This window comes from Lagenorhynchus albirostris, chromosome 19, assembly GCF_949774975.1.
Source record: "Lagenorhynchus albirostris chromosome 19, mLagAlb1.1, whole genome shotgun sequence".
NCBI classification, from domain to species: Eukaryota; Metazoa; Chordata; class Mammalia; order Artiodactyla; family Delphinidae; genus Lagenorhynchus; species Lagenorhynchus albirostris.
The window spans coordinates 12,433,809-12,457,306 of NC_083113.1; the positions used below are offsets into that span (position 1 = coordinate 12,433,809).

Sequence of the window (23,498 nt, forward strand, 5' to 3'; positions counted from 1 at the left end):
CCCCCAAAACAGAGAAATGGAAATGGATACAAGAAAGCCCCTCTGGTTACCATAGAAGGGAGCCCTTCATAGGTGACTGGCAAGCCATGGCAGCTTCCTGAGGCAAATCCTGGGTCAGGGAGTTGGGAGGCGGAGGAGAATATCTGTCAAAGACAGAGAGATTTTACTGTGTCCACAGGAAGCCAGTTGATTTATTGGTGACAGCAGGAACAGATGGGATGGATTGGAGTCTGGCAGAGCACCAAACACAAAATTAGTTTTCTCAATATAATAATTCTCTCCTCCATCTCTACTCCAGTTTTATCAAGAAAAGTTAATTTTAGGTAATACTGAAAAACAGAAAAAGTGTTATCAGTTTGTGCTTTTTTTTACAGCTTCATTGAGGTATAATTGACATATAGTACACTGCATTTTTCTTTTTTTTTTGAGGTACGCGGGCCTCTCACTGTTGTGGCCTCTCCCATTGTGGAGCACAGGCTCTGGACGCGCAGGCTTAGCGGCCATGGCTCACGGGCCCAGCCGCTCTGCGGCATGTGGGATCTTCCCGGACCGGGGCACGAACCCGTGTCTCCTGCATCGGCAGGCGGACTGTCAACCACTGCGCCACTAGGGAAGCCCCATTCCTTTTTTTACTGAGTAGTTTTCCATCATAAAGACATGTCATAGTTTATTTATTTTTACACTGTTGATGGGCATTTGAGTTGTTTCCAGTTTTTGGCTATTATAAATAAAGCTGTTATGAACATTTGTGTAAAAATCTTTGTATGGACATGTGCTTTTGTTTCTTTTGGGTAGTACCTGGGAAAGGAATGGCAGAATCCTACGGCAAGCGTATGTTTAATTTTTTAAGAAATTTCCTAAGACTGGGAACAAAGCAAAGTGTCCACTCTCACTACTTTTATTCATTGTACTAGAAGTCCTAACCACTACAATAAGAAAAAAAAAGAAAGAAAAGGTCAACATGCTGGAAAGAAAAAAAAAAACTGTCCCTATTTGCACATGACATGATTGTCTACTTAGAAAATCTCATGGAGCCCACAAGAAAGCTCCTAGAACTAATAAATGAGTTTAGCCAGATTCAACACACAAAAATCAATTGCACTTATTTTCTATACCAGCAATGAAAAACTGACATTTAAAAGTACCATTTACAGTAGCCCCGTAAAGGTGAAGTAAGTATGACTCTAACAACATATGTTCAGGACCTGTATCCTGAAAACTGCAAAACTAGAATTCTCATCCATTGCTAGTGGGAATAAAAAAATGATACAAGCGCTCTGGAAAACAGTTTCTCAGTTTCTCGTAAAGTTAAACACACTCTCGCCATATGACCCAGCAATCCTACTCCTAAGTATTTACCCGAGAGAAATACAATTTCATGTCTACATAAAAACTCGTACCCAAATGTTTACAGCAAACACTTGTACGCAAATGTTTACTTTATAACTGCCCCAAACTAGACACAACCCAGACGTCTTCAATGAGTTAACGGATAAACAAACAGTGGTACGTCCATATAATGTAATAATATTTCTCAATTAAAAGGAACACGCTGTTGATATACACAACACGGATGAATCTCAGAGCCATCATGCTGAGTGAAAGTAGTTGGTTTCAAAATGTTCCATTCTGTATGATTCCATTTCTATGACTTTTTTGAAAAGACAAATCTATAGTGATCAGAGAACAGATCAGTGGTTGTCAAGGACTTGGATGAGGGGGATGTGATTACAAAGGAGTAGAACAATAGAGTTTTTGAGATGAAGAAACTGTTCTGTATTCTGACTGTAGCGTTGTTCAGTTAATTAATTAATTAATTATTTTGGCCATGCCAGAATTGTTTTTGGCCACACGTGGCTTGCAGGATCTCAGTTCCTCGACCAGGGATTGAACCCGGGCCACGGCAGTGAAGGCCCTGAATCCTAACCACTAGGCCACCAGGGAACTCCGTGCCTTGTTTAATTTATACAAGTGATATTTTGCTGCAAAGGAAATTTCTTACTTTTTAAAAAAACATAATGCAGGGCTTCCCTGATGGCGCAGTGGTTAAGAATCTGCCTGCCAATGCAGGGGACGCGGGTTCAAGCCCTGGTCCGGGAAGATCCCATAAGCCGCGGAGCAGCTAAGCCCATGTGCCACAGCTACTGAGCCCACGTGCCACAACTACTGAAGCCCACGCGCCTAGAGCCCGTGCTTCACAACAAGAGAAGCCACTGCAATGAGAAGCCCACGTACCGCAATGAAGAATAGCCCCTGCTTGCCGCAACTAGAGAAAGCCCGCGTGCAGCAATGAAGACCCAATGCAGCCAAAATAAATAAATAAACGAAAAAACAAAAAAAACTCATCTCCCACTCTGACATCGCTGCCCCAAACGAGGATGTGCCCACCTGGCCACTATAACATTATTGACAAAAGAGAGGAATTTTCAAATTCTTACTTTCTGCAGTGCCCATCCTTCTTAGACTTCTACCTCTTTTCTTGTCTACTTTCTAGAACTTACTTTTTTTTTTCACATCAGCATCTAGTTTCAGGTAATTGGCTGCAGTTGATGGTGGTTAGTTTTGTTGTTGGAGGGGGGTGTGTGTGCACGTGTAGTGGACTTTGGTTCACTTCAATAAGCAGAAGACCCATAACCTCAAGTTGCCAGTCACATCTTATGGGTGCTGTTAAGTTGTAAAGCTGTTGGAAATATGCCTGTCCCTGAAGTGCTGCTACCTTGACAGGGGAGATTATACGTTGTGTGGGAAACTGTAAGATATTGAAGGAAGGCTGGCAGATGTGCTGGGGCTATGCTGAGGGAGATCAGTGGGTGCCAGAGAAGTCAGAAAAGGTCTGCTGGAGTTGGCAGTGAGATGTCTAGTGGGGCCCTCTGGGGTAGGTAGGTGGGAAGAGGAAATGGAATTTCAGGGAGGAAGGGCCGTGAACACAGCCCTGGAGGGAGCAATGAATATCACGTGTGATGATGGAGTCTAAATCCGGGTGGGTGAAGCACACGTACGGCAGGGTGATATGATGCTATTACTGTTACCTCCCCACGCCTCCATTCTTTGTACTAATTCTCTTGTCCCTTCTCCTCCAGTCAGTCAGTAGGCCTATTACCCTAGAAATGCAAAGAGCCAGAAATACCTTCATGTTCAGCCCTGAAATTTCAGAGTAGGCTATGTAAATTGAAGTTGATGTAATTCCAAAGGCCCAACTTTTGACTTGTTAGACTTGGAATTTTTAAGTTTCAGTCTAAGAATGAAGGCTTTATGGCATGGTTGTTTTGTTTGTTGTGGGATCTCAGTTCCCCGACCAGGGATTGAACCCCAGCCCTGGGCCCTCGGCATTGAGAGCGCAGAGTCCCAATCACTGGACCGCCAGGGAATTCCTATGGCATGATTGTTGGAAAAAGAAAAAGTAGGTTTGAGAAGAATGTGTGATAGTGGTCTGTGTATGGTGGGTGATAAATTGTAGGGTCTAGGCCTCATCTCGTTCTCAAGTACCTTGGGAGAAAGCAAGTCTCTACGAAATTATCTTTTCTCCAGATCTTCAGGAATTTCATCACCTATATGGGATTCCTAGGCTGCTTTAGATTCCTGAAGGACCTCGGTGGGATTTGAGAGCAGTTGGAAGAGGCCCCGAAGTCACTAAGAGGGATGGCAGAGCTTACAGGGCCTGCGTGGAGCCCATGAATCCCCAGACAGGGTTGAAGATTTCCCAGTGGAAGCCAGCAGGAATGGAAGCTGAGAACCCAGGCATCAGTGAGAACCTGGACATGAGCAGCATGACAGGTGAAAACTAGACAGTCACCTCCTGCCCACCAGCACTATAGCAAAGCCCTGGGTGAGGAGAGTGGAAAGGAAAACAAGCCCTGAAGTGACTGAACTTAGATCTGAAATGACTGAGAAAACCCTGACACGACCGAGTTTACTCAGACTGGTTACTCCACTAGGTAGAATGGGGGATTGTTATAAACAAAATTATCATAAAAAAATAATATATTTAAAAACAAAATTATCATAAAAAGAAATAATATATTTAAATAGTTTATATTATATATTTAAAAATTAAGAAAGTCGGCACACTTGAGTTTGTGGACTGAGAAATTTGTACATGCTGCGTAAAGTTCTTTGGCAGATGACAGATATAATTTTAAAAATACCAAAACAACTCACAGGCCAAATTTTTAAAAATTATGGCTCTCCTCCATTTACTCAGGAGTGTCTTCTGCAACTGTCATCGGTGCCATTAAGAAGCCAGTGTCCTATGGGAAACAGCTACTTGGCTTTTTCGGTTCGTTTTTTGTTTTTGACTTTGTGTTTTACCCCAAATAGTATTTACCAGTCAAGGCTCTGAATGCTTGTAATTTCCCAAATTTATATGTCCCCTCATTAAGTTAAAGTTTTATTTGTTGGTGTTTCCGCTCCTTCTTTATAGAGGTTCACCAAACTGACACAATGGAGAACTGGATGCCTGGGAACAAAGATAACGTAGTAGCTGGAGTGGGCCTTTAACTCAAAGAGTTAGTAAGAACTAGAGAACTTTCTAGAAAGAACTTGGCTGGACTATACTATGATCAGACTCCCCTGTCCTTTGTGGGAGGGGTCAACAGTTTGTATTAAAAGTCTCTCCTCCCACTCCCAGTGCAGTTTATTGTATGTCAATTAAGCCTCAATAAGGCTGTTTTTTAAAAAAATGAAAAAAAGTCTGTTCCCCTTTACTCTACCTTTGCTCTATACAGCTCCTGTATCACTGGAGTATTTTACAATAACATAGACTTTACGTATTCTTGAGTAATAAGTTAAATAAATAAGCATGAGAATGTGAAAAAAGAATCTCCCCACCCAATAGTTTTTCACCAACATTCATCAGACCCTACTGAACCCCAGGTCCCTCCTAAGTTCCTTCTGTCCACTGAGGAGGCATTAAGTAGTCAGCAGAGATGGGAAGGAATGATGTAAAGTGGGCAAGGGACAAACAGGATAGAGGGAGATGGGGCCACTATAACTGAAGAATTTAGAGTCTGATTTTTCTCATTCTGCCACACCTCCCAGGGAAATATTAGAACCCCAAGGCAGGTGACTTTGGCCTTACAATTGGGTTGGGAGCGTTCTGGAGGAGGACAACATTAGCCTCTTGTCCAGCTAGCAAGACAAGGAAACCTATTAGAGTGAAAGGAAAACCAGACTTCAGGTCAAAACATCAGAGTTCTGGTCCTGGCTCTGCCCATAGCTATGTAAGTGTGAGAAATTCATTAAAGTTTTCGAGATCTCTGATTCCCTTTCTGCAAAATGTGTAGGTTGGAGGAGATGAATTTTAAGGGCCCTTTTAGCTCAATAATGCCACTTCTAGTTTTGAGGCATACACACATCATGGCAGAAACTTTATTAGAAATGTCAGATGCATCCACTGGGACTGTTCTTCAGGCTTCCACCTGCCCCTCAGCTTGCTGATGACCACTCAGAAGAGATGTCCCGTGACCCGGGACCCGAAGCACCTACTCAATGGACAAGCGCTTGCAGCGACAGCGGCAGCAGTAGCTCTAACCTCCAGACTGAAGTGTGAAGCCATGTGGCCCCACTTTCAACCTTTCGGGGAGAGATAGACCTGAGTGGACACGTTTCCTTCACCCGCAGGGGCCCTATTGTAAAGATCCCAGACATCAGCCTGCAGCCATCTGCGGATGTACAGCCTTTGATCTCCAAAGGTGCGCTGAGGTCTCCTGTGGAACAAGGAGGGATGGGGAGACACATAGATGTTTTAGGAAATCAGAGAGGAGTCCACGCCTCCCTCATTCCTGGAACCCTGAGTGTCAGAACCTCTTGGGCTACACTCAGATGTCTGGTTTTCCAGCCTCTGAAGCCATCAGATGTTCAGTTTACCTCCAGTGACCTGAAGTTTTCCTTGATAGCATTGATTTGTATCGTTGGGGCAGGAAAGAGAAGGAGCATTCAAACAGGACCCCAAAGCCAGACAGGTTGGGCAGCGGAGGTCTGTTGACCCTCTGGGAGCTGAAGGGGGAGAGAGAGGGACAATTAAGGGCGAGTCCCGCCTCTGAGTTGCCTCCCCTTGCTGGCTTCTCTTCCTCCAGTCTTTCCTGCTGATGCCTCTCTACTCAAGGACTGTTACTACCACCTCCCCACCCCTCTCCAACTGATTTCTATGCTGTCAGAACCCCATCCAACATGACTTCTGAACTCTGTGCTTAGGTGTGGAGATACAGATATGAAAAGGACACAGTTCCTGCCAGCTAGGATCACTGCCTTGAAGGAGACAGACATGTAAGTAATTAACTACCATACAATTCAGTAGGCATTGTGTCCAAGGTCTAGTGGCAAAGAAATGGAGGACCACCTAAGTACCTAAAATAATTTGGTTAGGTATTTTCCCAGAGCCGACGCCTGAGTGGAGATGGAGGAAGAACAGAGGTTAGCTATGTGAAAATGGGGGAGGGGGAGGAGGGAGGGGAGCAAGGGAAACAGCGAGGACCAAGGGCTGGAGGTGTGAGCCGGCTTGGTGGATTGGAGAATTGTGAGAAGTTGTGGTGTTGATACTCAGCTGGTAGGCACAGGTGGGACTGGACTGTATTTTTATAGCCAGCATCCATTCTGATTGGTCAGTACCATCTCCACTGTTAAATATTTTGAATGCTAGCCCCAAGTAGAATACAATAAATGAGAGAAGGAAGAGAAGGAAATGAGCTGAAAAGATAGGCGGGGCCAGATTTCTATAGGCCTTGAGGACCAGCGGGGGAACTGGGCTGTGGCCATGCGGCAAAGGGGGAAGCAGTGCTTGCTAGATGGACGATGTCACCACCCTGCTCAGAAACCTCCACTGACATTGTATTGCTTAATAAACCCCAAACCCCATTTACACTCCAGCCTTCACTGATGTCCCTCTGCTCGGAGCAGCGTTTCCAGACCTCAAGGTAACAATTTAGAAAAAGAAAGACAAGCCAAAGGTCTGAGGTCCTTTTGTGTATGGCGCACTTGGACCTAAGCAGAGTAAGCCCCGTTTTTTCAGGGCTGCATGGAGTTTCTCTCAGCACCCGTCTCTCCCCTTCCAGGGTACCGTCAGTCTCTTCTGTCCTCCATAACTCATGTAAGTCCTCTTTGTTGTTGCAAAAGGAGTCCTCACAGTAGTTACTGTAGGAGATGGCGACTAGGCCAGGGGCTGGCGTGTGCTGGATAATTGTTATTGCCGGTGCCCCGTCTGAGCTGCAGCCCTTAGTGGCCAAAATTGCTGTCTTGGTTCCTGCTGTGAGACAAGAGGGAAGGAAAGTGGATGGGGGTGCAGCGCCTGCTGTTTGGCCTGGGGAAGGCGGAACCACGTTAACATGGCCATAATCACCTTCCCCCCTGCCCCTGCCCCACCAGCCCAACGGCCTCGCTCTCATTTTACCAGCCTTAATCATCAGCACGGTTTCCTGGCACAATGCCCCATTGTCACAAGTCTCAGCTTTGTCTGTGGTCCAGTTAAATGTCTCTACTGGATCCGCTTCTAAGCCCACGAATGTACTCTTTTGACAACGCAAGTTTTGTGCCACTGGGGAGAAAATGAGATAAAGATAAGCACTTGCCCTTCTCTGTGGGGCCCCAAACCACTCCTTTTTCACCAGAAATCCATCCTCCGTGACCCAGCCGCTCTCCCCCCACATCCCCAATACATACAGATCAAGGTCGGGGCTCCTAGGAGAAAGAGGAACAGTAAAACCTGGAAATGACAGGCTCCCATGGCTTCTCTTAGAGACGTTTGGAAGAACCGATCAGGATCTGTGATTTGATGGAGAAGAACCTTTTCAACCACATGGAACGAGATTAAATCTAAGTTCTGGCAACAAGTACTGACTTCAGGGCAGAGTTTACGGGCATATAAAACGATGATCTCGGGCTTCTCTGGTGGCGCAGTGGCTGAGAGTCCGCCTGCCGATGCAGGGGACACGGGTTCGTGCCCCGGTCCGGGAAGATCCCACATGTCGCGGAGTGGCTGGGCCCGTGAGCCATGGTCGCTGAGCCTGTGCGTCCGGAGCCTGTGCTCCGCAGCGGGAGAGGCCACGGCAGTGAGTGGCCCGCGTACCGCAAAAAAAATAAATAAATAAAACGATGATCTCTAAAGTCAGTCTGTCCCGATCTCGCTTGTGAGTTTGGGCAAGTTAACTAGTTAACAAGCCCGTTTCCGTAGCTGTACTTCTCAGACTCAGCCGCCTAGACCGAGGAGCTCAACAGCCCCATACCCTCCAACCTCTGGATCCGTAATCTGGCCCAAAGGCCCTTCTCCCTCAGACTCCGGAGTCCAGGTTCAAACCTACGCTCTTTCGCGGCCCAAGAACCTCAGTCCCCAGCTCCCAACTTCATCAGAACCCAGGATTCTGAGATCTAAGCCCTGTCCTACCTAGGGATCCAGGAGTTTGGGTTCAGTCACCTTTTCTGTCAAGACACATGATTCTGGGCACCCAGCTTCTCCCCCTCTCCGACCCAAGAGCGCAGGGCCCCGGCCCTCACCCCTCTCTGCTCCAGGAGTCCCGCACGCCCCGCCCCCCCCCGCCCCCCGCCTCTGTTTCCTCAGGACCCAGGAATCTGGGCCCCCAGACACCCTTTTACTCTTTAAGGGACCAGAATTCCTCCTGGCCTCTATATGATCTCACAAGAATCTCCGTGTGCTGAAGGAACGCCCTGGAACGCTCCACTCACCCAGCCGGTCCTTCTCCTTCTAGTGTCTCCGAGGCACGGAAGGCGGGGCCTGCTTCACCGGACAGATCACTCGAAGCCCCATTGGTCGATACGAAAGCATCTGATGAGCTCATTGGATGAGCCTGGAGGAACGCCACACCCCCTTGGCCTATCCCAGGCTGTCTTGCTAGTACGCATGCGCAGGACGCCGAGTGGCTGGCAAGCCTAGGGACCTAGAACTCGCTGGTCTTTGCCGCGCTAGGCCTGCGGGGCGGGGCGGGGCGGGGCGGGGCGGGGCGGGGCGGGCGGTGCCTCCCCAAATGGCCTTGCTTACACTTTTCTCTCTTTGGGTTATAGAATCCCTACTTCTCCAGCCACACTAGGAAGTCAAACCCTTGGCTTTCACCCACTGAACTTTTCTCCCTGTCCAAATTGCCTCGCATGTTTCCAGCCTGGCCCCTGCCCCAGCACCCATCCAGTGGCCATAGCCACTGGAAGTCGACTTGGCCTCCTGACCCGTCACTTGCAGTGGTTCCTGCTCAGCCCAGGCCTCATTCTGTGAACACGTCATGGCACCAGCCTCTTCCGTGACCTTCTGGAAGGCTGAATAGGGTAATGCGGGCTTCAGTGTTACTTCCGGCACCCCTGAATGACCGATTGCCATCGTATCTAACCCACGTGTCAGTGTCAGTACCATGAACACGTTGTGTCATTCAGATTTCTTGTTCATGGCTGGAAAATCCTATTTCATATATACACACACACACACACACACACACACACACACACACACACACACACGTGTGTGTGTATATATATATAAGCTTTCCGATGTAACATGAAGTAGAGATGTCCTTTGTTCTTTCATACTTGGTACTGTTTCTGTGAGTTCTATGGTATAAATGAATATTTATTTTTAATAGAGAAAAATGCCCCAATAAGAATGGTGTTGGTAAAAGTCTAAATTTTATGTAAAAATATATTAAGAGTTTTCAGTTGGGGACTGTTAATATTAAGAATATTAATATGGTTATTAACATAAATATTAGGAACAGTTCATATATACAGTAAGAGAGAGTTCTGGTCCCAAAGACCCTGTCTCTCAGGACCCAGGACTCTGAGCCACCCTCCCTTCTTCTTGGGACTCAGGCCTCCAGCACTCACCTCCTCTGAGCTGTAACAGTATGTGGTTTTCCCGGGTCATTGTGTACCTATAGGTGTGGTGCAAGGTCTCAGGTCTTGGCCACAGTTGCCAATGCAGGACCAATGGGTTAGGGGAAACTGGAGGGCAGAGAGGGTAGTTGGGAGCTGCACAGACACCTGCTTCAAGCTCCAGAATGTTGTCTCAGGGCCCTCATCCCTTCCCATGCCTCTGACTGGCACTCACCCTTCCTCTTCTGTCCTATCCCCAAAGCTGGCTTCTAGCACCTGTAGTGAAGGTCATCTTAAATAATCTCTTGGCCTGTTAATTAGTTTGCTGAGGCTGCCGTAACTAAGTACCACAGATTGAGAGGCTGAAAGTCCAAAATAAAGGTATCAGCAGGGTTGGTTCCTCCTGAGGGCTGTGAGGGAAAGATCTCTTCCAGACCTTTCTCCTTGGCTTGTAGATGGCTGTCTTCCTCTTGTGTGTTCACATCACCTTCCCTCTATGCATGTGTTTTCAAAAAATATTTATTTATTTATTTATTTTATTTTTGGCTGCGTCAGGTCTTAGTTGTGGTGTCCGGGCTTTTTGTTGCAGCCTGTGGGCTTCTCTTCTAGTTGTGGTGCACGGGCTTAGTAGTTGCAGCTCTCTAGTTGCGGCATGTGGGCTCCAGAGTGTGTGGGCTCTGTAGTTGCGGCACACAGGCCCTCTAGTTGTGGCTCACATGCTCAGTAGTTGCGGCGCATGGGCTTAGTTGCCCCGCGGCACGTGGAATCTTAGTTCCCCTACCAGAGATCGAACCCACGTCCCCTGCATTGGAAGGTGGATTCTTAACCACTGGACCCCCGGGGAAGTCCCCTTCTATGCGTGTCTGTGTCCAGATTTTCCCTTAGTATTAGGATACCAGTTGGATTAGGTCCCACCCTAATGTCCTTGTTTTAACTTCATTACGCCTGTGAGGATCCTATTTCTAAATAAGGTCACTTTCTGAGGTCATGGAAGTTAGGACTTCAACATGTGAATGTGGGGGCAATACAGCCATAACAGCCTGTTAGAGAGACTTGTGTTACAGATGAAGCAGTGAGTGCGGAATAGCGCTCCAGGGGCATCGTGCTACCATTTTGTAATTTCTTCTGTGTTAACGTCATTCCTGATGCAGCCTTTGCTTCCCACAGAGGCTACCTTGATGGCTGGTGAGGGAGGGTGTGAAGATGCAAGACTGAGGGGGTATCCCCGGAGCGAGTCAGGGGCTCAGAGGCTCACTCAGGGATTCCAAATAGGCCAGAACAGTGTCCCTGTTAACACAAGGTATATATAGTGCATCCCAGTGGGTCAGTTTGTAGGGGAAACGCCCCTTTCTACCCAAGCCTGCCCATCTGATTCTATTATGAGAAGAGTAAGGATCAGATATAGGTTCAGTTCTTGGGGGGCTGTAGGATTTCTCCTGCCTTCAGGCTTGCCCTGTCTTTGACATCTTTGAGTGATTCCACATCAAAGGATCTGGGAAGAAAGTATCCCCTTTTTCAGCCTGTGTCTGTCCTTCCAGGTCACAGGCTTGGGAAGATGATTCTTAAGTCACACTCCAGGTGACCTGGCCATAGAGTCCCTCCATCTCAGGTTTAGAAGGAACCTTGGAAGTGCAAGACCCCTTCCTCTATTCTTCACCCCATTTCTGTTTATATACCTGTAGGGACCTTTCACCACCACCCCTGTGGGAGAAGTGGCTCTGCCGTTTTGGTGTGAGAGAAATCCCTAGATCTTTCTTAGCCTGAGCTGATCTCTTTTCTTTTCTGAGCCTCAGTTTCCTCATCTGGAAAATGAGGTTAGTCTAGAGCAATGGTTGGCAAGTTATTTGTGACATTATATGGAAAATAAAATGAAAACAGAATGAATCGAATGGCCTACCTATAGTGAGGACATCTTTTTAAACACCAACGGGACCATCATTGTTCAACTGTATTATTGCAATACGTGCTGCCCTTGCCCCACTTCAGTCTATTCCCCTCTTGGCATCAGAGTGATCTGGTAAATATAAGTCAGATTGTGTCACATCTGTGTAAAGCCTTCCAGTGGATTCCCGTTTTCCCCCAAGAGAGAGTCTAAGTCCTTACGATGGTCTCTAATGCCCTACTCTGTCCCCACGTCCTGTTCTGCCTCCCTCGTTCGTTCTGCTCCACCCACACTGGCCTCCAGGCTGTTCCAGGAACGCATGGCGGGCACACGCTGACCTCAGGGCCTTTGCACATGCTCCTCCAGCTCTCTGAAACCATCCACCTTACGCCCACTTCCTCCCTTCATTCATGTCTCTGTTACAACAGCACTCTTTGCTGACTCTTGTTTAGAAGAACAGCAGCCATGTCAGTCTCTGACCCCTTGCTCTGCCTGAGTTTCTTCTGAGCACTTATTGCCTGACATATTATTTGTCTATATTTCTTTCTATGTTCATTGACTACTTTCCCCAACAAGAAGGTAAGCTCCACAAAGGCAAGGGGTTTGGTTTTGATTTGTTTATTCCCTGGTGTATCCCCGGCATCTACGACAGAGGCTGGTAATAGAAGGGGCTTGTTAAATAAATACACATCACATTGGGGAATGAGGCTCAAGGAGATGGTGACGCTCAAAAGCTGGGACTAGCACCCATGTCTCCGATTCAGACACTAGGCTTTTAACTGCTGGACTCTTCCTGACTGTGCCAACCCACCGTTCTCACTGGGACCACCACCCCTTATGGGGACAGTCAAGGCCACTCATGTTTCAGCCCTTCCGTTCTACTTCAATGTGGGCTCTTGCTGTGGCCTATTTTGAGCAATCTATATGTGCTTGTACCCAGCCCTCTCTGATCCCCAGGCCTTCACAGGAGCTGTTCTATCACCCTAGGATGCCCTTCTGTCCTCTACTTATTCCCTGACATCGTGCGCACCTCCCCCTCTGTTTCCTGGTCTTCCTGATGCTCAGTAAATATTTGCTAAACTGTTGATGTCCAAAGTGTTTTGTCTATGCCTTTGTATTAGGAATTTTTGCTTTATGGTACAATGGCTGTGTGTGTGCGTGTGTGTCTGTGTGTCCATGTGAGTTTGTGCGTACGCTTCTGTACATGTACATGTCCGTGTCTCTGTGTGCATGTGTGTGTGTCTGTGCATGTTTCTCTGTGTGTACATGCCTGTGTCTATGTGTATGTTATGTGTACATGTATGGCTGTATGTGTAGACCATGTCTGGGTGTATTTGTATGTGTGTCTGGTTCCTTCCAACTGTGTCTGATCCATCCCTGTGTACCCAGCACATGATTACAGTGTAGGCATCCAGTAAATGCTTGCTACTATATAAAGCTCCTATAAACATTCATATAAAAAGACCTTGTTTGGACATATATTCTCATTTTCTAGGGTAAGTGTAGAACTGCTGGGGCATAGGGTAGGTGCATAGTAGGTTTTATAAGGAATTCCCAGACCTTCTTCCAAAGTGGTCCCACACTTTTACATTCTCACCAACAATGTAGGAGAATTCCGGTTGCTCCACATTCTTGCTAACCCATGGTTTTGTCAGACTTTTAAATTTAACCATTCTAGAGGGTGTGTAGTAGTATCTTGGCATTTCTCTGATAATGAAAAATGTTGAGTAACTTTTCATGTGCTAATTAACTATTTGTATACCTTTATTAGCAAAGTGTCAGTTCCAATCACTGGCCCATTTAAAACTGGGTTATTTGACATGAAAGGATGCTCAACATCACTAATCATTAGAGAAATGCAAATCAAAACTACAATGAGGTATCACCTCACACCGGTCAGAATGGCCATCATCAAAAAGTCTACCAAAAAAAAAAAAAAAAGTCTACAAATAATAAATGCTGGAGGGGGTGTGGAGAAAAGGGAACCCTCTTGCACTGTTGGTGGGAATGTAAATTGATACAGCCACTATGGAGAACAGTATGGAGGTTCCTTAAAAAACTAAAAATAGAACTACCATATGACCCAGCAGTCCCACTACTGGCATATACCCTGAGAAAACCATAATTCGAAAAGAGTCATGTACCACAATGTTCATCGCAGCACTATTTACAATAGCCAGGACACGGAAGCAACCTAAGTGTCCATCGACAGATGAATGGATAAAGAAGATGTGGCACATATATACAATGCAATATTACTCAGCCATAAAAAGAAATGAAATTGAGTTATTTGTAGTGACGTGGATGGACCTAGAATCTGTCATACAGAGTGAAGTAAGTCAGAAAGAGAAAAACAAATACCGTATGCTAACACATATATATGGAATCTAAAAAAAAAAAAAAAGGTTCTGATGAACCTAGGGGCAGGACAGGAATAAAGGTACAGACATAAAGAATGGACTTGAGGACAGGGGGAGGGGGAAGGGTAAGCTGGGACGAAGTGAGAGAGTAGCATTGACATATATACACTACCAAATATAAAATAGATAGCTAGTGGGAAGCAACTGCATCTCACAGGGAGATCAGCTCGGTGCTTTGTGACCACCTAGAGGGGTGAGATAGGGAGGGTGGGAGGGAGACGCACGAAGGAGGGGATAGGGGAATATATGTATACATATAGCTGATTCATTTTGTTTACAGCAGAAACTAACACAACACTGTAAAGCAATTATACTCCAATAAAGGTGTTAAAAAGAAAACAGAGTTATTTGCCATCTTATTATTGCATTATAAGAGTGCTTCATGTTTTCAGTATACGTGTTGCAAGTATTTTCTTTCAGTCTGGGACTTGTCTTTTTACTGTTAAGAAAATGGTATCTTTTGAAGAGAAGAAGTTTTTCATTTTGAGAAAGCCCAATTTATCAGTTTTTCTCATGATTCTTGTTTTTTGGTGTTCAGTATAAAAGTGTCATTTACCCTAAGGTCACTAAAAATTTTTTTGCTATGTTTTTTTCTAGAAGATTTATCATTTTGCTTTTGAATTTAGGTTTATGATCCATTTTGAGTTCATTTTTGTGAATGGTGTGAGGTAAGGATTGAGGTCCATTTTCTCCCTAAATCCACCAGTTCTAGAATCCTTTGTAGAAAAGATTGTCCTTTGTCATTAAATTACTTTCATACCCTTAGTTGAAAATCAATTGATCATATGCATGTACATTTCTGGACTCTACTCTGTTCTATTTAACATATACCTCTAGATGATACCACACTCTGTTGATCACTGTATTTTTTTAAATTAATTAATTAATTTATTTTTGGCTGTGTTCGGTCTTCGTTGCTGCGCCCGGGCTTTCTCTAGTTGCAGTGAGCAGGGGCTATGCTTTGTTGCGGTGCGCATGCTTCTCATTGTGGTGGCTTCTCTTGTTGCGGAGCGTGGGCTCTAAGTGCACGGGCTTCAGTAGTTGTGGCACGTGGGCTCAGTAGTTGTGGTGCATGGGTTTAGTTGCTCCGCAGTATGTGGGATCTTCCCGGACCAGGGCTCGAACCTGTGTCCCCTGTACCGGCAGGCAGATTCTTAACCACTGCGCCACCAGGGAAGTCCCAGATCACTGTGTTTTTGTAGTAGCCTTAAAATCAGATAGTGTAAATCCTCCAACTTTCTTCTACTTTTGTAAAACTGTCTTAGCTATTATAGGGCCTTTCCACTTCATCATAAATTTTAGAATCAGCTTGTCAGCCACTACAAAAGGCTTGCTAAACTTTTGATTGGAATTAGAATTTTATTTTAATTGATTTGAATTGCATTGAATATGTACGTCAATGTGGCAGAATTGATATCTTCACAATATTGAGTCCTCCAATCCTTGAACATGAGATCTCTCTTCACTTATCTAAGACTTCTTTCACTTCTGTTTAGCTATACTCACTAGATTTTAATGTACAAGTCTTCCACATATTTTGTTAAATTTATTATTTGATATTTTATGTGTGTAGATGCCTTTGCAAGTGGTATTTTTAAATACTTCACTTTCCAGTTGTTCATTGCTAATATATAGGAATATTTAAGAGTATAGAATAGAGAATAATATAGTATAGCTAAGCTCTGTTAACATGGGTATAGGATATACTTTACTCTAGGGCTGGTTTAGCTCTACTCATAAATTATAACTTTTCTGGGGTCTCCACTGAATGTCCTATGTGTTCAACAAGGTCTCTCTGCCTGGTTTATTGAAATTGGAATGTTTTCTCTTTCTGTGTGAGCTTTGGACATTGTTCCGTATATAGCCCCCTGGAAGGTTATTTTAAGTTTGTTTGCACGCAAACTCACAAGCTTAAATAAGGGGTTTTATCTCTATTCTAAATTGCCTGTATCTGCTCACTTAACCCTGGTCAGGGAGACATGGCATTTTTATTTGTGTGTTTTAAATTAATTTTTGGCATTGTGAAGATGGCCCTAACCCACCTCTAAATAAAGTAACCCTAAGCGGGCATTTTAACGAGAGTTAGTGTGGGTTTAAAATGTTAATTATTGATGTAAATAAAGTAAATCTTCCTTTGGGTTCAGTTTTTAAAGCCATCAGTAACTCAGTAAAGATTCTTAATAGTGAAAGTGGCAAACAGGTGAAAGGGGAGTCAATGAATTCATTCACCTTTGCCCTCAAGTAATTAAGATCCCAAAGTGGTCAGAGGTTCTTTGACTGAATGAAGTGTTCTCAGGTCTCTGAAACTCAGGGAGCTGAAGAGAATTCTACAAAATGCCAGGCCTCGGTGTCAAGAGACAGCTACAGAAAACAGAACCACCTCTTCATCTGAAAATCTGTTATAGGTGGTGTATGGGGTAGGTTGTTTAATGGCTACAAATTCCTCCCATCTCTTTGTAATGTGTCTTTGCTGCTCTTGCCATCCAAAGGCAGAGTCTTCTTTCTCCATCCCTTAAAGCTAGGTGGGGCCATGTGACTTGTTTTGGCCAATGGGACATTAGCAAACACGAAGCACTTGCACATTGGGGTTTCCCCTGTTTTGCTGCCTGGAGACCATCACTTAAAGAAACATGGATTAACACTGAGCATGAGAAACCACATAGAGAGGCCTAGCTCACAACCAGCACCAACTGTCAGACGTGTGAGTGATGCCATCTTAGACCCACCAGCCTCAATCAAATTGTCAGACAAATGCAGACACGTGAGCATCTCCAAGTGAGAGCAGCAGAAGAACCACAAGCTGAGCCCAGTTCTAGTTGATGACCCATAGACTTGTGAACAGATCAAATGGCTGTTGTTTTAAGTGACCATTTGTGATGGTTTGCAAGGTATCAGTAGATAACTAACATAATACGTTGTCGCAAACCCAAGTATCCATTTGTGGCTAGACCTGCGGAAAATAGCATTAAAGAAAAATCTCAGGCGTGAGATGTGACCACTGAATGTTATTCTTGCTAGCGAGGCCGAGCTATTGGACAGGTTGGGTAGAAGTCAAATAGAATGGTTTAAAAGGAAGTACAAATAGGAGCTTCTATTCAATTTAAGCCTAAATTTGGCATTAAAAATTAGCAATTGGTTCTTGGCCGGGGTCATAACGTAAATTTGAGTTTCCTAATTAATCTTTCTCATTGGAAAGTTTTTAAGAGGTACAGGGGATTCCCTGGTGGTCCAGTGGTTAGGACTAGGTGCTTTCACTGCCGAGTTTAATCCGAGTTTCACTGGGTTTGATCCCTGGAGGGGGAACTAAGATCCCGCAAGCCTCGCCCGTTTGGCCAAAAAAAAAAAAAGGTACAAAAAGTCAGACCAAATATATGCCTCTGGTCACCTGAGTTTCACAGTTGTCTCATCTGATTGGTCACCGGCTGGTGCACATCATAGGAAAATTTGGTCTTTTGTATGCCTGGCTCCAGTTTCTTATTTTGTATTAGCTTTCAGTGGCCTGCACCCATTGCTTTTTCTTTTATCACTGTTCTTCCACCAGGAGAATCCAGCCTTCTTTTTTTTTTTTTGCGGTACGCGGGCCTCTCCCATTGCGGAGCACAGGCTCCGGACGCGCAGGCTCAGCGGCCATGGCTCACAGGCCCAGCCGCTCCGCGGCACGTGGGATCTTACAGGACCGGGGCACGAACCCGTGTCCCCTGCATCAGCAGGCAGACTCTCAACCACTGCGCCACCAGGGAAGCCCCAGCATTCTTGTATCTTGGGAATTGTAAGTGTTGGTCATCTTGGGTGACTTCTCAAGCCATAATAGGGAGACCCACAGTGCCCATGGCGTCAATGCTCACACACCACACACCTTGGATACTGAGGTGCACATGCTTTCGGCAGTGACCAAACTTGGTCCCCTACTCACACACCCAGAGGTGAGGGCACCCTGACAGGTTCAGTGCTGGAAGGGAGGATAAGAATCTATTCTTTAAGAATCGAGAGCTCAGGGGATCCTTGAGGGCTCTCAGGGCAGGGTATGGCCAAGCCCATGTGTGCATACTCCCCGGCTCTCTCTGGGGTGTGCGCAGTGCTGTGCTGGGACTAACTCCACCTGGTTCATGAGAGCCAATGTTGACATTTTCAGGAATTTTGCAAGCCATTTGCTAAACACAGCCACTATTAAACATTAAATTATGTCAACTTACAACTAAATTATATTAAAACAAAGGTAACAAATACTCAAAAATCGTCATTTCCTAAATTATCTTTCTACATTTCACTATTATCTGTGTTCTTGAGGCTATGTATAGATATTATATTTGTATAGTAGAAATAATGGTTGTTCATGGGCATTTCTTCCCAACTCCATGGGCAGGGACATCGTGGTAGCTTGAAATCAGCCACAGTGGGAGTATTTATATTATGGGCATCGGCAAATGCTACAGATCAGAGCTTTTATTTCTTCCTTCAGGGAAGCAGTTGTTCAACATTTACCAGCACACCACGAGTGTGCATGGCCTTGTGTTCAAGTGCAGGTTTATGTAGAAGGGAGCTCTCTCGCCCTGTTTCGGTGTTGAGCCGTTTCATACCAGTTATACATCTATGAAGTGCGTGGCACCCCCTAGATGTAGAGCATTTGTGCAGTGCACAGCATGACCTGTGCAATGGTCACGGTGGTCCTGACTCTTTGTTATATGTTGTCACAGTAATATGTTTAAAGTATATGAGGGAGTTCCCTGGCGGCCTAGTGGTTAGGATTCTGGGCTTTCACTGCTGGACCCAGATTCAATAGCTGGTCAGGGAACTGAGATCCTGCAAGCCATGCAGCGCAGCCTCCCCAAAAAAGATTAAAAAAAATAAAATGAAATACATGATTACTCCCGACTCCTGCACAATCCTTTGTGGTTTCCCTGGATCCAACCTTAACAGTTGTAAGCAGTACTCCCTGTAATAAATTCTACTCAAGTTACCCATTTTGGGTATACTCTTCATTTCCTGCTGGGACCCTGACCAATTCAGTAATTAGAATGAGCAGTGTCACCCAGAAAGAGACAAACAAAACTGTATTCTGGGATTAGGTTTCCACCACAGGGACACCCACACAGAGAGAACCACCTTGATGGGGCACAGGTGAGACGAGGCCTATGGAAATTTCACAGTTGCTCAAATTGTTACCTAGTCCAAGCTCGCTCTGCTTGCCGCACAACAGGCCAATACGTCAGAGACGAGATATTGAGGCAAGGAATACAACTTTATTTGGAAAGCCAGGAGACTGAGAAGATGGTGGACTAGGACCCCCCCCAAAACCCAACTTATCAGGATCTGGATGAGGCAAGAGATAGATGGGCTCCAGGAGAGACATTTACAACTGGCCTCTTGTTCACACTTCCTGGGGTGAGAAGAAGATGGGCTCCAGGCCGGACATTCATTCCCAGCCCCCTGTTTACATTTCCTGAAGCAAGAGACAAAGGGACTCCAGGACTACATATTTATGACGGGACCCCTGTCTATATTTCGAGATCTGCACCTCAATATAAAAACCAGCAACAGAAATAGGGTAAATAACTAGACATTGGACATTTTTATGGCAGGGACAGAGTGGGACTAAACCCTGTTAAAAGATCAAGAGGGGCTTCCCTGGTGGCGCAGTGGTTCAGAATCTGCCTGCTAATGCAGGGGACACGGGTTCGAGCCCTGGTCTGGGAAGATCCCACGTGCCGCGGAGCAACTAGGCCCGTGAGCCACAACTACTGAGCCTGCACGTCTGGAGCCTGTGCTCTGCAGCAAGAGAGGCCGCGACAGTGAGAGGCCCGCGCACCGCGATGAGGAGTGGCCCCCGCTCGCCGCAACTAGAGAAAGCCCTCGCACAGAAACGAAGACCCAACACAGCCCAAAATAAATAAATAATAAATAAATTTTAAAAAACAAACAAACTAATTTGACTTATTAAAAAAAAATCAAGAGGTCATACATTTCCCATCCTTGGGGCAAGGGAAATATTGCACATTCGCAGAAAGGCTCCTTGGGGGTCAAAAAGGAGCGGGCACCACCCCATAATATGTGATGCTAAGGCTGTCCACCAGCCTCTGGGCTGTAATCCATCTGGGAAAAAAGTTGTGCACACGTGTTGGGGAGGGTCCTAGGGCAGGTCAGGTGTGGAAAACGAAACCAGATAATTGGCCAGAGGTAAACAGAGACCCGGAAGAACTGCCCTCTGTAAGTGACTTAACCGCGTCTCTACTGCGCTCCTCCTCATTGGGGGGATGCCCACACCCTTTCTCTCCGGGTGTGCATCTCTGCCTGCTTCTGTCTTAACTAAACAGTTTCTCTGTGTGCTCTCCCACCTGTTGTTGTGCTATGTCTCTAATAATAAACTTTGTACCTGTTTTTACAGTTTTTGCCTCGGTGAGATATGCATTTTTCACTGAGGGCAAGAGCCAGGGGGTGTGGTGGCTAGGATTCCTGGTTTCATCCAGGCAACCCAGGTTCAATTCCTGGGCAGGGAATTAAGATCTCGCTTCACACCACCACTCACTGCTGCCTCTCCGAGATCATGGATGCCAGTTTCTTTTATAGAATCAGAGAGGAAAGTAAAGTAAAAAGGCAGAATAGAGAGGGAGAGGCGGGGAGGAAGTAAAGTAAAAAGGGCCATCAGTCTTGCAAAACATCTCCTGGAATGGCCATCCTTGGGGAGGGGACGTGTTAATTTCTTCTGTCTTGCAGCCATTTACAGGCGGGTAGGGTTCCCTGAGGCAGGCCATTATGTATGATTATAATAACAAAAGCAAGGAAAACCAAAGCCTAAAGTCAAAGAAACAGATCTAACTTGGAGCCAAAATTGGCTCTTCCCTGTTACAAGATTATCACTGGTGGTGACGGTGAAAGAAGTGCAGGTGGAGAGCAAGGTATCGGGAGTCGATGTGGGTGTGGTACTTTGTTACTATGGCAGCAGTGGTGCCGAGGTTGATTGTGGAGTCAGCTGGTTTCTACGGATGACCCTAGAGAGCAGACGTGGGGAAAAGGAAGATGAGACTGAAAGATGAGACTGTCCAAATGGAAATGTGATGGACACTCAGAGAGCTCCCTTAGCAGAGCGTCCCTTTTTTCCTGTAGTCACAGGGCGCATACGGCTGAGGACGAAGCCCAAAGTCCGAGTGAAAGTGTTACAGAGTTGCACTGCCAGGTAAATGTTCAACCCTGCCACTTTGTGCTAAGGAAAAGGCGCTGGGGGAGAAGACAGTGTGACCCTCATACATGGGACAGAGTCCCCTTATAGGGGACTGCTTCTCCTCCAGACCCACAAGAGTGAATTTCCAACGTCGTCCAGAGAAGCACGGGGCTTGGTCCGGCATGGGCGTGCCACACACTGAGAGCATTACAGGACCTCACCAGTCTGTACTGGCAGGAGTCCTGGAGCATGTGTGTGAACAGACTCTGTGCCGGTTATCCATTTATTGCCTCTCAGCCCCGGATCCACTCTTCGTTGCCCTGCCGGATCTTGCAAGCATTTTTCATCGTCTCCCTGGCACAATGTTAGGCTTTGCCAGTAGAGGGTGCTAAACGGACACTGCAGGAGGGAGAGCTTGTCTTCCAGCCCCAGGTATAGAGGTTGCTTCCTAGATCTGCTTGCTATTCTCTTATCTTTTAAAGTTCTCTTCACCCTTCTTTACCCGTTAGTAACCCATCCCCTCTTAATCGTCATCCCCTGTTACTAGTTAATGATTCTTTCTTTCTTTTTTTTTTTTTTGTCACGCCAAGGGATCTTACTTCCCCGACTGGGGACTGAACCCAGTGCCCCCTGCAGTGGAAGCACGGAGTCCTGACCGCCTGACCACTGGGCCGCCAGGGATTCATTAATGATTCCTTATATTAACTGGGTTCGATCCCTGGTCGGGGAACTAAGATCCCGCATGCCACGTGGCCAAAACACCCAAAAACCAAAACCAAAATACTTTCCCCTGGGCTTCCCTGGTGGCGAAGTGGTTGAGAGTCCGCCTGCCGATGCAGGGGACACGGGTTCACGCCCCGGTCCGGAAAGATCCCACATGCCGCGGAGCGGCTGGGCCCGTGAGCCATGGCCGCTGAGCCTGCACGTCCGGAGCCTGTGCTCCGCAACGGGAGAGGCCACAGCAGTGAGAGGCCCACGTACCGCAAAAAGAAAAAAAATACTTTCCCCTTTAAAATTGGTGCGTGTTCCCTGGTGGCACAGTGGTTGAGAGTCCGCCTGCCAATGCAGGGGACACGGGTTCGCGCCCCGGTCCGGGAAGATCCCACATGCAGCGGAGCGACTGGGTCCGTGAGCCATGGCCGCTGAGCCTGCGCGTCCGGAGCCTGTGCTCCATAACGGGAGAGGCCACAACAGTGAGAGGCCCGCGTACCGCAAAAAAAAAAAAAACAAAAAAAATACAACTTTCCCCTTTAAAATTGGTGCATGGTTCCTGATGCCTGCCTGGACCCTGGCTGATACAGATTCTAAGGGTGTGAGACCAGATAGAACCAGGAGAAAGGCTTCATGGGGCCAAATTCTTTCACATGGGATATAGGATTGCAGGTGTGGGTTCAAGCATCTGGGAATATCATTATGAGCCTGCTAGGTTAGTGAGTTCCTATCTGGACTCAATGCTAGAACTTCTCCAGCGTATTGGAGAGAAACAGAGTCCCAAGTTTGGGGACCAGGGGAAGCTGGAAACAGTCCATCTTGTGCAGCCTCCTCAGTCACCTCCTTATCCTCTCCCGTGGGAAGGCATCGGACGAGGGGACATCGAGAGCGCTGTGGTGGCAGAAGAACCTCTGAGGCAGAAGATGCTTATGGGAATGCTGGAAAAAGAGGATTTGGGAGCCGCCAGGTGGCGTCACTGGGTGTGCAGGACAACGTGGCCCCAATCACTGGGACAAGCCACAGAGCAAAAATGTCATCAGAGTGTTTTGACAGGTGGGGATCCATGGCAAAGCTAAATGACCGGGGGTCCCTAAAGGTGCAGGGAATTTTCTAGCTCTGACGGGAAGAGATCTTAGGTCACCATGACAGGGACTTCTTATCCAATTCCCAGAGTAAGCCAGTTCATAGACCTGGAACCCCGTGAATGAGCAAGGAGGCCGGGCCCGTTTGAGGACCCTGCAGTGCAACCATGGGTGTAGGCGGTGAATCTTCCCCCAATACCAGAAAGACTGGTTGCGGGGGGTGGGGGGGGGCGTGCATGTATCTGGAGGACTTGGGCGCTGGTCAAAGGGAAATAAATGCTCAGACCTTGAGAGGATTACTTGGATGATAGCTCTGGAGGGATGCCTATCACCACCGTGAGCCAGGTGAGGGTGTAGACAGACTTCCGGCTCCAGTCCCTTTCCCAGTGGGCTCCAGAGGACCACAGACTCATTCTGTTATTTATGTCATCCTAGAATGTATA

At 46.5% G+C, this 23,498-nt stretch overlaps 1 protein-coding gene across 1 annotated transcript; it reads right to left on the reverse strand.

Annotated features, from left to right (window-relative positions):
* Positions 1 to 5,484: 5,484 nt before the first annotated feature.
* TEX101 (testis expressed 101) lies at positions 5,485 to 8,423 on the reverse strand. The gene is made up of 6 exons (XM_060131552.1): positions 8,405 to 8,423; positions 7,654 to 7,755; positions 7,385 to 7,528; positions 7,055 to 7,240; positions 5,866 to 5,994; positions 5,485 to 5,705 (listed from the first exon to the last, which is right to left on the reverse strand). Exons 1-6 carry the CDS (start codon positions 8,421 to 8,423, stop codon positions 5,485 to 5,487), a joined length of 801 nt encoding a protein of 266 aa, XP_059987535.1.
* Positions 8,424 to 23,498: the final 15,075 nt, after the last annotated feature.

Bases quoted from the DNA above. Each gene is read 5' to 3' on its own strand.
- TEX101 (XM_060131552.1), bottom strand. The intron at 5,995-7,054 runs GTACCCTGGAAG...CTCCCCCTTCAG, and splicing joins GAGGACAGAAGAGACTGACG to CTCCCAGAGGGTCAACAGAC. The intron at 5,706-5,865 runs GTAAACTGAACA...CTTGTTCCACAG, and splicing joins AAAACTTCAGGTCACTGGAG to GAGACCTCAGCGCACCTTTG.